The sequence below is a fragment of the Typha angustifolia genome, chromosome 6 (genome assembly GCF_048772165.1).
Source record: "Typha angustifolia cultivar Huaian chromosome 6, ASM4877216v1, whole genome shotgun sequence".
In the NCBI taxonomy this organism is placed as follows: domain Eukaryota; kingdom Viridiplantae; phylum Streptophyta; class Magnoliopsida; order Poales; family Typhaceae; genus Typha; species Typha angustifolia.
In genome coordinates, this window is record NC_133244.1 from 10,222,745 (window position 1) to 10,236,907 (window position 14,163).

Genomic DNA, 14,163 nt, shown 5'->3' on the forward strand with positions numbered 1-14,163 from the left:
CTCCCCATAGGAGAGGGAATTGACAAATGGGTTTGGTCCCTTCATCCTTAAGGTCTTGCGTTGACCAAATCTGTCTATCGGTTCCTCCAGGACATCCCTAGGGAGCCTATCAATACTTGGCAGGGGTGACGATATTTGTGGGCTATGCACATCCCGCCCAAGATTAAGATTTTTTTGTGGAAAGTACTCTGGGGCAGAATACCCACCTCAGATTACCTCTATAGCATCAACATTGGGCAACAAAACTTATGTCTGAATTGTAACCTAGTGCTTGAAAACATTAAGCACCTCTTCTATCTTTGGAGCTTAGCAGAGTGGGCTTTTGGGACAGCATTCACTAGACAAAATTGGAACTCCGACGAATGGCTCTATGAGAGAGAAGGACTAGCACCTAGAAGTAAATAGTTGCTCAGAGCGATTTTGGCAATCCTGCACTAGCAGATATGGAAAAGGAGGAATGAATCGGTCTTCAGGAGTGTTTTGCTCCCGGTCCATAAGGTTTGGAACTCAACCTTAAATTTTATAACGCCCTCGCCCGGCACGGGCACGTGCATGCACACGCGCCCACACGGCACGTGCGGCGCACGCGACAGGTCGGGCGGGGCCCGCCACGCACAGATACACTCCTGTGCACATACAATCATGACATCATCAAATAACACCTACTAACATATCCATGATCACATAATCCATCACCAAATAAATCATACTCTTAACCAAATAAACCTGTTAGTATATGAATATCAAAGTTCACAATAATATACACTAGACCGTCACATAATCTGGCAGGACCCACACAGGCCACAACAAACCATCAAGATACAACTAAAATAACTAATACAAGGTTACTCTATGATTCGACCTGTATTATACAAATCATTGTCTAATACAAAAGAGTACAAATATCAAATATTGGTATAACTCGATTTCTATATAAACTATCATCTATACCATCTCGCATCTATAGCTCACCTCATCATCGCTCTAAAATATCTTCTCAAGTCGCTATCACGTACCACATATCTGAGGGGGTTAGAAAAGAAATAAAGAGAGTCATGAGCAAAAGGCTCAGTGAATAGACCTTACTCCGAATCAGTGATGCCAAACAGAGAGTAAATCATGTACTGGATAATATGAATCAGAAAGAGTATCATGTCATGAATGAGTATATGAATGTATCCTCAATAATACATAAATGAAAAGTAGATAACATGTCATAACTGATAAGAATACATAATCCTCGACAATGAATAAATAGGTCACCACATCATATAATCATCATAACTTTCTCTCTCAAATATGACACATGATGCATGCCGACCATGACAATACTATGAAATCAAATGCAATCATATATGATTAATATTGACTACTCGATAATCAGGTAACCGAATGATAATGAAATCATATGCATTTCTCAACATCATAATCATCACCGACATCTCGATATAATATCATCATACTAGACCACTGTGCACAGTCAACACCCGGTACCCGGTCTCAACATCATGCCCGAAGGCTCAGAGCATACTCTGCCATCCGCAACGAGTATCTCAAATATAACCATACCCTGCCATCCGCTAGGGTATCAACATCCATCCAGACCGGGCACCCTTCTAGCTGATAGAAATCTCGTGAGGATAACTTGCCACATATGCCCTGGCGAACGGCATGTGTCCGAATGTCTGCTGCGCACACAGACTAACGACCTCGGACGTAAGGCCAACAGGATCGCGACCATGTCGAGCGATCAATCATCCACCAAGCGCGTCCTAACCCTCGCGCCCACTCGGGTATCCTCACGCTTTCTATCAACTATCCTATCAATCACATTTCATGCTTTCCTTTTTAAATGATAAATCATATACATATATCCAGTACAATAACAAGTCAATGCATAACAGGAATTTAGGTGGAATAGGAATCAAGAGCAAAATGATGTAATGCAAACTTCAACCATGTATCTAACACATGCATACTCATGCTAATCTATCACATGCATACTCATGATAGAAATCATCCCGACATAAAATCATAACAGTATAATCATCTCCAATCATCTCTACACATCACCAATGTATTCATATCCCAGATCAGCCTAATCAAATGCATGATAAAATATGCTTGACTGAAATCATCTCTATATAAAGTCATATAATCATGCTGGAAGCCAAATTATGCATGTACATAATATGTAATATATCCTAATTTGAGAAAGGGATCTAGGGGATAAGACTACTCACACTGATCAGAAGATACAAACCACGTATCCCTTACATCCGCCCATCAACCGTGTGACACTTCTCGCTAGCAAGGACAACGGGGTCTCAAATAAGGGGTTCGGGATCTGAAAATGTTTAAGTAACATAAAGTTAGTTGTTTATCCCATTATAATCCTTTCGAGTAAAATATGATGATTTATTAGATTTTAGAATTTCTACTTATTTTTATGATTGACTAGATTTTAATTATAAATAAAATATAAATATAGATAAAAACCTAATTATAATTAAATTATATCTTGATTAATTAGGGACTATGTAGTCATTATCTTATTTGTTACAAAATAATAATGTATAATAAATTAATAGAATTACTTAAAATGTAGATCATAAGAATATTAGAATATAAATCTAATAATTATAATTTACAAATCTATCTATTAATCTAATAGATATGTAAATAAATAAATAAATATAAGTATTACATATATTTATACCCAATTAATCATTAATGATAAAAATTATCATTAATAAAATTATATTGAAGGATATATAATATTATTAACATAGTTCATGTCTAAATAATCTATTTGCATTAATTAAGAAGAAAAATACCTAAATAAATAACCTAAATAAACTAATTAATTAATAAATTAATCACATCTGTCATCAGTGCTGGCACTGTCTGCTACAGTGCTGGGCCGAGCCCAACACTGCGCAGAAAGAAAGAGAAGGAGCTGAGGAAGGAGGAGAAAAAGAAAGAAAGAAAGAAAGAAGGAAAGAAAGAAGAAGAAGAAGAAGAAGAGGAAGAAGAAGAAGAAGAAGAAGAAGAAGAAGACGAAGAGGAAGAAGAAGAAGAAGAAGAAGAAGAAGAAGAGGAAGAAGAACAGAAGAGAAAGAGAAGAAAGAGGGGAGGTGAGGGAGGCGGTTGTGGACCCGGGCCGGCGGGGAGGGCACCGGCCGCTGCTGGCCAGCCAGCGGCCGGCCTCTCGCCGGTGGCTCGGCTCCGACAAGCCCACCCTCGGGCAAGAAAGAGAGAGAGAGAGAGAGAGAGAGAGAGAGAGAGAGGAGCTCACCGGCGCTCGTGGAGGTGGCGACGGCGACGACCGACCTCGGCGAGAGAGAGAGAGATAGAGAGAGAGCCTCGAGAGAGAGAGCCTCGAGAGAGAGAGCCGAAAGAGAGAGAGAGAGAGAGAGAGAGAGAGAGAGAGAGAGAGAGAGAGAGATTTAAAGAGAGAGAGGGAAGGCGGTGGAGGAGGAGTAGTGGCGGCGCTGGGGCCCGCCGGGGCCCACCGCGGCCAGCTGGCCGCAGCCAGTTGGCTGCGGCAGCGGCCGCAGGCGCATGGCGCCCCACCAAGCTGCATGAGCAGCTGGCATGGGCACGAGGCCGGCCACAGTGTGGCCGGTCGCGTCATGCCCATGAATTTTTTTTTTTTTGGGATTGGGTTGTTACAAATTTAGCCCTTGAATTTTCTAAAAATGAACCTCCGGCGGACCACCCTATACAAACTTGCCATTTTATCCGATGGGAGCCCCACCTCCGGGATCGGTAAAGTTCAACACGGATGGATCCTTCAGTGGACCTCTTGAGCAGACGAGTATAGATTTCTGGCCTGCCATGCTAATGGGGAGCTTATCCTTGCAGGTTTCAGGAGCATAGTAGCACACTCAACACTAGTCACAGAAGCCACAACTGTCTAGGAAGGTTTAAGGGCATAAGGAGTTAGCAAATCACAAACATATGGATTGAGACATATTCGATGATTCTAAAAAATATACTATGCAAAGTGCATTAGCCACCATGGATGCTGGAATCTATAGTGGATCTACCATTATTCTCTTAACAGCTTATCAAAATGTAAAAGTTACTCATGTGTTTAGGGAAGTAAACAAAGTTGTCCATTTCTTATTCATTCAGGGCGCCCCTAGTGGACTTGGCGGTGCTCCTTTCTCAAACCAGAACAACTCTGAACGTTAGGGAAAATAAGGGATAGTAGATAGAAACAACGCTCGTAAGGAGTCCTATTGAAACCAAGAAATATAGGCCTGCCTGCCATCCACACCAGAATAGATAGAGTTTTCCGAAAAAACCTGCTAGTGGAGGAAGACCTCCTAGGGATAAGAGACATAGGGCTAAAGAGAGAGCCAAAAAAGGATCTTTCGTGTATAATCATGCATAATCTCGAATGTTATCAGTTCCGGTACGTAGACCAAATAATACAATACGAGCAAAATTGCCAATATGATATATATTATATATTTTTTATTGTATTGTTGTATTTCAGTAACAGGGCGGACATTTCGCTCGGCGGGAAGAGGGTTGTACCATGAGAGAAGCAAGGAGGTCGAACTGGCTTACTAACATAAAGAGGACCTCGGGGTTCGGTTGTACGTGGGTAGGGGAGGTCCCCTCCCCTTTGCTTCGAATTTTGCTTAGCGGCGCTTTTTGTAACCGAGGCTCTTAATCTATTAAAAGTCTTTCCTTTAAAAAAAAATAAGCGAAGTATCATAAAGGATTTAACGATTTATTACTTAACGAGTTGGGCAACGAAGATGGGACCTCTTCGGTAGGGTTTCTGGCCCATTAACAACCCTTGCCTCTATAATATTAAGGCAAATACTTCAATGCCTCTTTACAAATTATAATCTTAATCTAACGGCTATAATAGCCTAATTTTTATACCCTGTGCTGATTTTTTGATTCTAAAACCACATTACGTAAGAAAAAGAGTATATTAGTCAAGAAGATTTAATTACGTCTGCCTAACTTTCCAATTTTTTTATTATACCTTTAAAATCTTAACCGTTAAATCTTCATCAAACCGATTGATAAACAATTAATTTTACGATAAGGAATAATCACTCAATAATTTTTTTCTTTCGTTAAGATTTCTCTCTTAAATATAATTATGCCTTACTTATAGGAGATATCATTTAATATTAAATAATTTAAATTTGATTATTTGGAGATAAACTTTAATTTAAATATAATTCTCTATCTCTATCTATTAAAATTTAATTTAAATCAATCTTAAACTAATGAGAGATATATGTAAATAATAAAAAATAATTAAATAGATAAAATGTAATTAAATTTTCATCAAGTTAATTGTAAAAGATATTAATATCCTTATTTTGATATATATATATATTACTCTTCATTAAGGATATATATGTTTTTTACTTGATAAAATATTAAGATAATCTCATTGTCAAAAAATAATGTGTAAGATTATATATTAAAAAATAATAATTACCTAATGAACGGATAATATCTTTTATTACTATTATACCCTTATATTTTAATTGTTAGATCTTCGTCATATAAGTACGGAAGAAACGCTCTAATATTAATAGCTGTTCGGTGGTGGGTAAGGTGTTAGGGTTTCTCTCTCTCGCGCGCCGCTCCCATCTGCCATCAAATCTTCCTGTAGCGCTCTCCAGTATTTTTACTCTACAGCGCTGCCTTGTCGCTGCTTCCATGTAAGACCTAGCTTCTGCATTGCACTTCGACTCAAATTCAGCATCTTCTAATAAGTTTGGTTCTCTTATTTCAATTCAAGATGCGAAATTTGCTTTATTTTTTTGTTTACCCTGATCCTTGCCGCTTCTGTGCCAATTTCGGTTCCTCGTTGACTTGTGTTGGATTTTCATGGTGAAACCAGTGCATAAACATGGATTTTGCACAAGAAGATTCTATCTTTCGATGCATGTGTAGCATGATGACCTTCTTTTGTTTATACTTTAGAGTTCTAAAATTTCGTATGAACTAGTACTTTTGCATTACATACGGCTTTGTACCGGGCGATTTTGTTGTTTTCATCGACCAAATTGCTTATAATAAAATGGGCCACTATTTTTTTCTAGATTCCTGGTACTGATTCCATGGTTATGGGATTTCAGATTGCCTCTATGGATCCTGCTGCTTCCGTCGTGGAGAATGGTGGTGGGAAGAAGAAACCTATCTTTAGGGACATTAGACGATATTATTGCAAATATTGTGGCATTTGCAGGTCGAAGAAATCTCTGATTAGATCTCACATCCTCACCCAACATAAGGTATAGCAAGTGTACCTTTCTTTATCTATGTGCAGCATTGTTATATCAATTTTCCTTGTATTGAATGCTTTTTGTAATTTCTCTGCTATTGTTCCATTAGTTTGCTTAATGCATAATTGTAGATCTGCAAATGCCTCTTGTCTTGCTGTATCATATGTAATTCTTTCCATGATAAAATATTTGCCATGATGTTCTGTAATTTTTTGTTGCTTCAAAAGAACTAGGGGGTTTGGATCTTTGTTTTTGTTGTAATTCTTTTTTGAGGGAGCGTGTTACAAAGTTTGCAGCATTTTAATTTGTAATATGCAGCTGTGCAGAGGAAGTAAAGAAGGAAGGAAAAACGGAACTGAAAATTATAATTAAAGAGTTGAAACTTTTTTGTGTTGTTGTTTCCTGGACTAATTTATCTACCAATGTGTCTTAATATGATATATATGAGTTGACTGTATATACTCTTTACCTTCAAAAATGTAGGACCAAGAACTTTCACAGGCCAGTCAAGACTCTGAAGATGAGCTGAGCAAGCGAGTGCCACGCACTTGCCAGGAGTGTGGCGCATACTTTCAGAAACCTGCTCATCTGAAGCAGCACATGCAGAGTCATTCTCTTGAGGTTTCTGTTTCTTTTACTCAAACTGCATTTTTGACAATGACTTTTTCTGCTTCTCCACATTGTTTGTGCTATCTTGACTCATTTTGTTTGCATAGTTTTGAGTTGATTAAGAAAGAATGAATTGAAAATTTTCTTGTTAGAGTATTCTAATGTTCTCAATTTCTTGTGATTGGTAAGGACTTGTTACTGAGAAAATCTGCCGGTGGTTTGGATGATTACGGTGTAACCAATTAGTTACATCTTTCTAATTTCTTTTGGTATACACTTGGCTAAAGGAGATGGTTTTGCAGGCTTATATTATGTATGATGAAATTATCTGGATAAGCTGTGTGATGCATTGGATCCCATTTATAGAACTCCAAAATGCGAAGAGGCAGCAAACTTTGATCTTGATTGGACTAGTATCAGGACGGGTAGACCTCCTGTGAAGCTCCATCAAGAGTGCCTCAATCACGCGTCTTCATGAGGTTGGCCTTTACTTATTCTAAGCTTTAATATGAAAAGTTGCTATATTACTTTTTAGTTGACAGGATATTTGTAATTTTGTTAACTTTACAGGATATTATTATTAGCAAATCCTTTTCCATCTTTTCACATGTTAATAAAGTGCCAAATTGGATATCTAAATGATACGTAGAATGTCTTTTGGTAGTGAAAGGTGGCTCTGCCAATAAAAGAAATTGCCTTCGAGGTACCTACTATCAGTATTGCATTTATGAATTATGATATTTATATATCATGAACTACTCCTGCAATGTATTGTGTACTCTTTTTCAAGCTGTCAAGGTGGCAAGACGGAAGGTTTATAATGCTTTCCATGATCTTTTACCATCCCTTAATGGTGATTGATGGTCTGTAAATTTACGTATTTTTACTGATAACTGTCCGTTAAGTTTCATTATTTTCACTCTAAGATGATATTTATTTTTATTGAACTATTCTTGCTTTCCTTGCAATTCCATCCTCTTCTTTTCCAAAACTGTTTTCTTTGATATTCCATAAATTTCTGACATGAACATAATCTACCTATCACAGAGGCCTTTTTCTTGCCCGCTAGAAGACTGTCAGTTGAGCTACAGAAGGAAGGACCATTTAAATCGACATTTACTTAAGCACCAAGGGAAACTTTTTAGTTGTCCTGTGCAGAATTGTAACTGTAGTTTTGGAATTAAGGGTAACATGACAAGACATGTGAAAGAAATTCATGAGCAGGAGACTCCTAGTGAACATGAAAAGCAGTTTGTTTGCCGGGAAGTTGGATGTGGAAAGACTTTCAAGTACCCTTCGAAGTTGAGGAAACATGAGGAGACACATGGTAAGTTATCATACTTGTTCATTCACTTGCTTCTGAAATTCTCCTTTAACTATTTCTTGTGCACGTTCTGTTTTCTAGACTGAACTTATTGATTCGCTGTTTTCAATGTCACGGGACTCTTCTGGGATAGTAATTTCAGATTAACCCATGGTGAAAGAATGAAGCCCACTGATTTAGATGGTAAAGACGTTCTTCAATTGGCAAAGAAAACTTGCTTATACTTAGTTACCCTCAAGAAGAGCATGGTTTAATATGCTCGTCACATTCCATCACCCTATATACATGAAAATAGTGCCCTTTTCCCTGTGGAGATGCATTTTTTTGGTGTGTATATTGTCAGTCCTGGAAGCTGAAGGAACCTTTTAAACGAAAAATAATGTTGGAGTTTTATGAACTCTTTTTTTGTTTGCAGTTAACCAAATGGTGTACAGTTCTGTTCTCAAACTTTAGGCATCTTGTGATTCATTTTCAGCTATCTTCTTGCTGAAGTTCTATTTTCTGCTGCAGTTAAATTGGATTGCGTAGAGGTTGTTTGCTCTGAAAATGGCTGTATGAAAACTTTCACGAATACTGAATGTCTTAAGGCTCATGTTCGATCATGTCATCAGCATATTCATTGTGAGATTTGTGGAACTAAACAGTTGAAGAAAAATTTCAAGCGTCACCAACGCATGCATGAAGGTGCCAATGTGGCTGAGAGGATCAAATGTAGTTTCCAAGGTTGCCAATACACATTTTCAAATGTAAGCTCAATAAACTAGGCAACTGGTTTTGTTTATTTGAAAGCTCTGAAAATAGCATCTGATACAGTTATGCATATTCACATATATTCATTTTCATTCTATTAATGTGTACTGGTGTGCTTCTACACTTGGGATTGTTACTTTTACTATTGTTAAATATTGCCTATATCATTTCTGACTTGATGAAATTATCTTGTGCTTATAGTTTTAGTGGTTTTTGTATCTCTATATATGGAGGTGGCCATTGAAGTCCCCAGCGAAATAGAAGTTCTCGGGTCCTTAGGTTCTTATAATTATGCTAAAACTGTGCTACTTGTGATACATATTGTTCTTTGGTTGTATTCATTTAACTTATGTCATTTGTCTCATGTTTTGCTTAAGTAGAATGTACTGGTTGTGTGAAGTTGTTTATAGCACTATATTCTGCTCTGCTACTTCTAATGTAGTCATATGCTTTTACTGAAACATATGTAATATGTTTATTTGCAGAAATCAAATCTCAATAAGCATATAAAAGCTGTTCATCAAGAAGTTAGACCATTCTTCTGTAGAATGTCTGGATGTGGGCAGAAGTTTCCTTACAGACATGTCAGAGATAACCATGAGAAATCCAGTGCTCATGCTTATTCTGAAGTAAGTTTTTTTTTTCTTCCTTATTTGATACTTGCAGTTTGCTTAACTTGGATTAATGTGCATGTTCTATGGCCTACTTCTATAAACCACGATCCACTTTTTGATAAAATGAGAAATTTATTCCTTGTGTATGTTTCCTACGTCAACTTAACTTTTTGGTTTCTGCTTCTGCTTGCAGGGTGACTTCCTTGAAGCTGATGAGCTGTTGCTTTCTCGGCCTAGGGGTGGTAGGAAGAGGAAATGTTTCACGGTTGAGACCTTGCAGCGGAAAAGGGTAGTTCCTCCAGATCAAGCTTCGTCATTGGACGATGGGACGGAGTACCTGAGATGGCTACTTTCTGCTGATTAGCATTGAATAGCTTGAATACAGCGAGGATGATATCATACTTCTTTGTATAAATCTTTTCTATTACTGTTTGATCTGCCATATGTGTGTATATCTTTATTTTTGCAGATGTACATTTACTCGGTATTCTCGTATAATATGTGTACTTATTTGTGAGCAAGCATAAATTGCTTTTCTGCATCGCCACCCACCTGTAATAACGGAACCAAGCGTTGAAGTGTTGTAACCTAGGTTTTAGCTTTGAGCCATATTACGTTGTAATTGCCGGGTTGGTGATCATATTATGTTCAAACATTTGATACAACATAAAAAGTCGTTGTAGTATAGTGGTGAGTATTCCCGCCTGTCACGCGGGTGACCCGGGTTCGATCCCCGGCAACGGCGTTTTTACATCTCATATAACATTTTTAAAATTTTGTTGTAGCTGTCGTCGTCTTTGCTATATCATGTGGCCATCCACCGGCCACGGCATTATTATGTAACAATAAATAAGTTGATGCCCAGTGCCCACACTGGCCAATGCCCACACCACATATTAGAAAAGCAACTCAACCACTGAGGTCAGAACTCAGAAAGCAAGCATTCGTACATCCAGCTGCACTAGTATATACTATTTATATAGTATAAATCTCATCCTAGCAGAAGGACAATAATACGCCAGTCAACATAATACGATTCTAAACAAATAGCACACCACTTGGAGGAAAGGAAGCTGGATTAGAATGCACACTTCCTTCACAGTCAATCAGGCGGAAGCACTCATTCTTCAGTCTTTTTGATCCTCCCATGGTTCTCAGCCTTTTTACGTAGGATTTAAACTAGTAAGGAGGAATCCTGTTCATCTTCTACCCTACCTCTACCATCAAAGCCTAGCTGCTCGGAATAGGCTCCCCATGCAATGGCCACTAGCGTCCCCGCCTCCATTGCATGTAAAATAGTAACTCAGGCATGGAACTTCGACATGGATTCGCTTAGTTATATGAAATACTTCTTGGTGAAGTTGAATAGAGGTAAATTTTCACAGGAAAATTACCCTCTTATCATTTAACAAGAAGTTTATTTATTTTTTTTTAATTTTTACCTTCATCCATTAGACTTATTGAAGCTGAGAAAAGAGAAGGAATACATTTATGAAACTTAAATCATTTAACGGAGTGAAGAATGTTTAGAGGAGGAAATTAGGAGAATAGAAAGGCAAACAGAAATAAGTCCAGACGGATTCCAGCTTCTATGATCCTAGGGCTTACTTATTAAAACTTTTCACCTCAAAATAGTAGTCCAATCACAAAGTATTGCTTAGTAGGAGCAACAGGGGATTCCACTGCTGACATATGATTACGATATTTCATTTACGTTAATTTATCATCGGGTAGCATCTCTCTGTCTTGGATGCATTAATGTATCTCCTCAAAGTTACCCTTACAGTTAGTTCATGCAGAACAAGTTTTTAAGTCTTACAACTTTGAAACACAATTAGTATCTGAACTAATGGATCATTTTATTTTGTTTTCTGAAAGAAAACACACAATATATATATATATATATCCATCAGCACATAACAAAAAAAAAGTGATAGAATATTTTAGGATGACTTCTAAACTATGTTTGGATAAAAGGAATAGGAGAGAAAAATGAAAAAAAAGAAAACGAAAGAGAGATAAGGTTTTTTTTTTTTAAAAAAAAAAATTCTCTCCTTTTTATTTGGATATACACGAAGAAAAAAAAAAAAAAAAAGGAGAGAAAGAGAAACTTTAGGTTTTTCTCCTCCTTTCTCTCCTTTTTCTTCTTTTCCATTCTCTTGTAAATTTTTATTTTTACCCAAACGTGAGAATATCTTTTTCGGCTTCTCTCCTATCCTTTCCAGAGTGTTAACGAGAAACTGCCTAGAAGTAGTAGACAAAATCAACATAAGACATACCATTCCATATAAGAAGAACAAAGTTCCTTTCATCTTCTCTAGGCATTCTGTTAATAGTACAATTAGGGTACAGAAAAATGGTATCAGCTGTATGCATTTAAACCTAAGCTTGCTATAGCACAGGGAATATGATTGGTAATTTTCACCGACTTTGAAAATTACAAGTATAATAGAAAGGTATATGCTAGGAAATAAGGGACTGACCACATTTTCAAGGCCGAGGCAAATAACTCTCCCTGCCCACGCACGAGCCAAGACCTCAAGATAAACTTCAAGATGCATTGAACAAGACTGATGACTCCAATTATCTAGGCATCTTCCCAATGTTTCTGTCAACAGAGAAGAACTGCAGCATCTTTTATCTATATCTCTGGAGTAGTGTCACCAAAGATATGTCAGATATGCTCACTTGCATCAGCATATAACTCTACTTCTACCTCTACCACAGAATTAAACCTTTAAATAGACTTGAGAGTGTGTAGGTCGGATCGGATAGTCATCATCTCCACTCAAAATAATTTGAGCATTTTCTGATGCCTTTGTCAAACATGATAATTGCAGACGGAGGAGGTCCAAGACATTTGGTTGACAAGCCGCTCCATTTCTGCAGTTTTTTTCGCTCTTAAGATGATGATCCTGTGGAGCGACTATTATTAAAGAATCAAGACGGCTAGCCTTCTCCAACAAAAATCTCACCAAACGCATCTCATTGTAGTGCCCTTTGAAGCTATTCATCTTTATCATCCTAATGTTTTCTAAGCCATCATCGGGGGATTCTTCCTCTACAACCTCTAAGTACTTCTCCACAAAAGGATCGCGCATACTAGTGGGGAGCTGTAAGAGTTTGCACTTGTTCAGATACCAAATAAGACCATTAGTGAGCAAGTATATCTATTCTATTATCAGATAAATGAATCGACCAACCTCTATGAAGAGCTTCTCCAATCGAGGGAATCGGCAGAGCCTAAAGAAACCATAGATATCCGCCAAGTTGCTGTCAGTCATCATCATCATCAGCAGCTCCAACTCTGTCAAGCTCGGAAAGTTGCTCAAATCCTCGATAGCTTTTGCACCCGAGACGGCAATGTACTGACAGAGAGGCAATTCGATCTCATCTTCTTCCTTGTGAGGATAAAAAATAAAAGGTGAAAACTTTGAATAGAGGATCGAATTCCTTAATCACCTGGAGTGCAAGGCTGCAAAGGGTGAGGACCTTGACATTGGAAAGCGCACCAAAGACGCTTGCCAAATTGCTTCGGGGGAGAGCCGACCCAGGGGCAGGAGAGCTCAGGTAGACGTCCTTGAGCTTGGAGGTATCGTTTAGGCAGTAGCTGGAGAGCAGGACGCCGCTGAAGCGGAAGGAGTGGAGGCCGGAATTGGAGGAAACGGCGAGCCCAGAGGCCTTAGGGCAGTCGACGATGGCGAGGCTAGTGAGGCGGGGGCTGGAAATGGCTAAATGCCGGAGATCGCGGCAGCAGCGGACGTCGAGGGAAAGAAGGACCGGGCAGGAAAAGACGATCTTGCGCAGGGCAGCGTCGGTGATGGAGATGTCGTAGAGGTTGAGGACTTGGAGGGAGGAACCCATGTTCAGAGAGGAGATCGGGGAGGCTGAGAGGTGGAAGCCCCGGAGGGTGAGGCGGACGATGAGGGGGCTATCGATGACGCTGCCGAAGACCAAGGAGGATACATCGACGGGGCCGTACCTGCGGGGACCACGGCGGACGGAGGAGGAGGAGGGAGGAGGATGGAGGTCGATATGGAGATCAGCAACGGCGCAGGCGGCGGCGTAGTCGAGCCAGCGCAAGAGGTCGGCGGAGAGTGCCTGTCCGCGGTGAAAGGAGAGAGAGAGGGAGTCCATCCGGCGGCAACCGCGGAGACTGAAACAGCGGTCGACGGAGGCGGCGAAGGAGGAATCGGAAGACGAGGAGGAGGAGGAGAGGTAGAGGGAAGAAGGTTGGGGCCAGCGGTAGGACCAGAGGCCGCGCCATCGGGAGGAGAGGACGCCGGTACGGATGGCGTACTTGAAGGGGAGGAATCCCAGTATGTGCAGCCGGAGCGTGTCCGGGAGATCCGAGAGCCGGTCCTCGCCGGAGGTTGGGGAGGAGGTAGACGGGTCGGCGGGTAACCGGCGCTTCTTGTTGGTGTCGGGCATGGTCGCGTCGGAAGGAAGGAAAGGAATCGGGATACTACCTACGCCTCGCCTCCTCCCCTTCCTCTTCATTGTTTATTTGGTTTTACTTATTTTTATCTTTAATTTAAGAGATAATTATACCTACAACTACTGCTCTTTTTTATTATTTATTATTTTTTTATTT

At 39.4% G+C, this 14,163-nt stretch overlaps 2 protein-coding genes and 1 non-coding gene across 6 annotated transcripts; 2 read left to right on the forward strand and 1 right to left on the reverse strand.

Moving 5' to 3' along the window:
- Positions 1–5,566: 5,566 nt before the first annotated feature.
- On the forward strand, positions 5,567–10,097 carry LOC140761572 (transcription factor IIIA). Of its 2 annotated transcripts, none has more exons than XM_073098964.1 (7): positions 5,567–5,705; positions 6,126–6,281; positions 6,756–6,893; positions 7,929–8,208; positions 8,716–8,951; positions 9,441–9,584; positions 9,763–10,097. In XM_073098964.1, the coding sequence occupies exons 2-7, from the start codon at positions 6,135–6,137 to the stop codon at positions 9,931–9,933; spliced, it is 1,116 nt and encodes a 371-aa protein (XP_072955065.1). In that variant the 5' UTR covers positions 5,567–5,705; positions 6,126–6,134; the 3' UTR covers positions 9,934–10,097. The 2 variants fall into 2 exon arrangements, with proteins under 2 accessions (XP_072955065.1, XP_072955066.1); XM_073098965.1 differs by having other exon boundaries at positions 5,591–5,759.
- Positions 10,098–10,242: 145 nt separating this feature from the next.
- Positions 10,243–10,314, forward strand: TRNAD-GUC (transfer RNA aspartic acid (anticodon GUC)). Its single transcript has one exon. It is a non-coding gene; the product is annotated as a tRNA-Asp (tRNA).
- A 1,524-nt stretch (positions 10,315–11,838) lies between these two features.
- LOC140761523 (F-box/FBD/LRR-repeat protein At1g78750-like) lies at positions 11,839–14,111 on the reverse strand. Of its 3 annotated transcripts, XM_073098886.1 has the most exons (4): positions 13,062–14,111; positions 12,773–12,970; positions 12,545–12,682; positions 11,839–12,452 (listed from the first exon to the last, which is right to left on the reverse strand). In XM_073098886.1, exons 1-4 carry the CDS (start codon positions 14,067–14,069, stop codon positions 12,348–12,350), a joined length of 1,449 nt encoding a protein of 482 aa, XP_072954987.1. In that variant the 5' UTR covers positions 14,070–14,111; the 3' UTR covers positions 11,839–12,347. The 3 variants fall into 3 exon arrangements, with proteins under 3 accessions (XP_072954987.1, XP_072954985.1, XP_072954986.1); XM_073098884.1 differs by having other exon boundaries at positions 11,839–12,682; positions 13,062–14,106; XM_073098885.1 differs by having other exon boundaries at positions 11,839–12,682; positions 12,773–12,937; positions 13,032–14,100.
- Positions 14,112–14,163: the final 52 nt, after the last annotated feature.

Coding starts and splice junctions, on each gene's coding strand:
- LOC140761572 (XM_073098964.1), top strand. CDS start 6,135: ATGGATCCTGCTGCTTCCGTCGTGGAGAATGGTGGTGGGAAGAAGAAA. Junction 8,209..8,715: donor GAAACATGAGGAGACACATG/GTAAGTTATCAT, acceptor TTTCTGCTGCAG/TTAAATTGGATTGCGTAGAG. Junction 8,952..9,440: donor GCCAATACACATTTTCAAAT/GTAAGCTCAATA, acceptor GTTTATTTGCAG/AAATCAAATCTCAATAAGCA.
- LOC140761523 (XM_073098884.1), bottom strand. CDS start 14,069: ATGAAGAGGAAGGGGAGGAGGCGAGGCGTAGGTAGTATCCCGATTCCT. Junction 12,971..13,061: donor GTGCGCTTTCCAATGTCAAG/GTCCTCACCCTT, acceptor TATCCTCACAAG/GAAGAAGATGAGATCGAATT. Junction 12,683..12,772: donor TGGAGAAGCTCTTCATAGAG/GTTGGTCGATTC, acceptor AAACTCTTACAG/CTCCCCACTAGTATGCGCGA.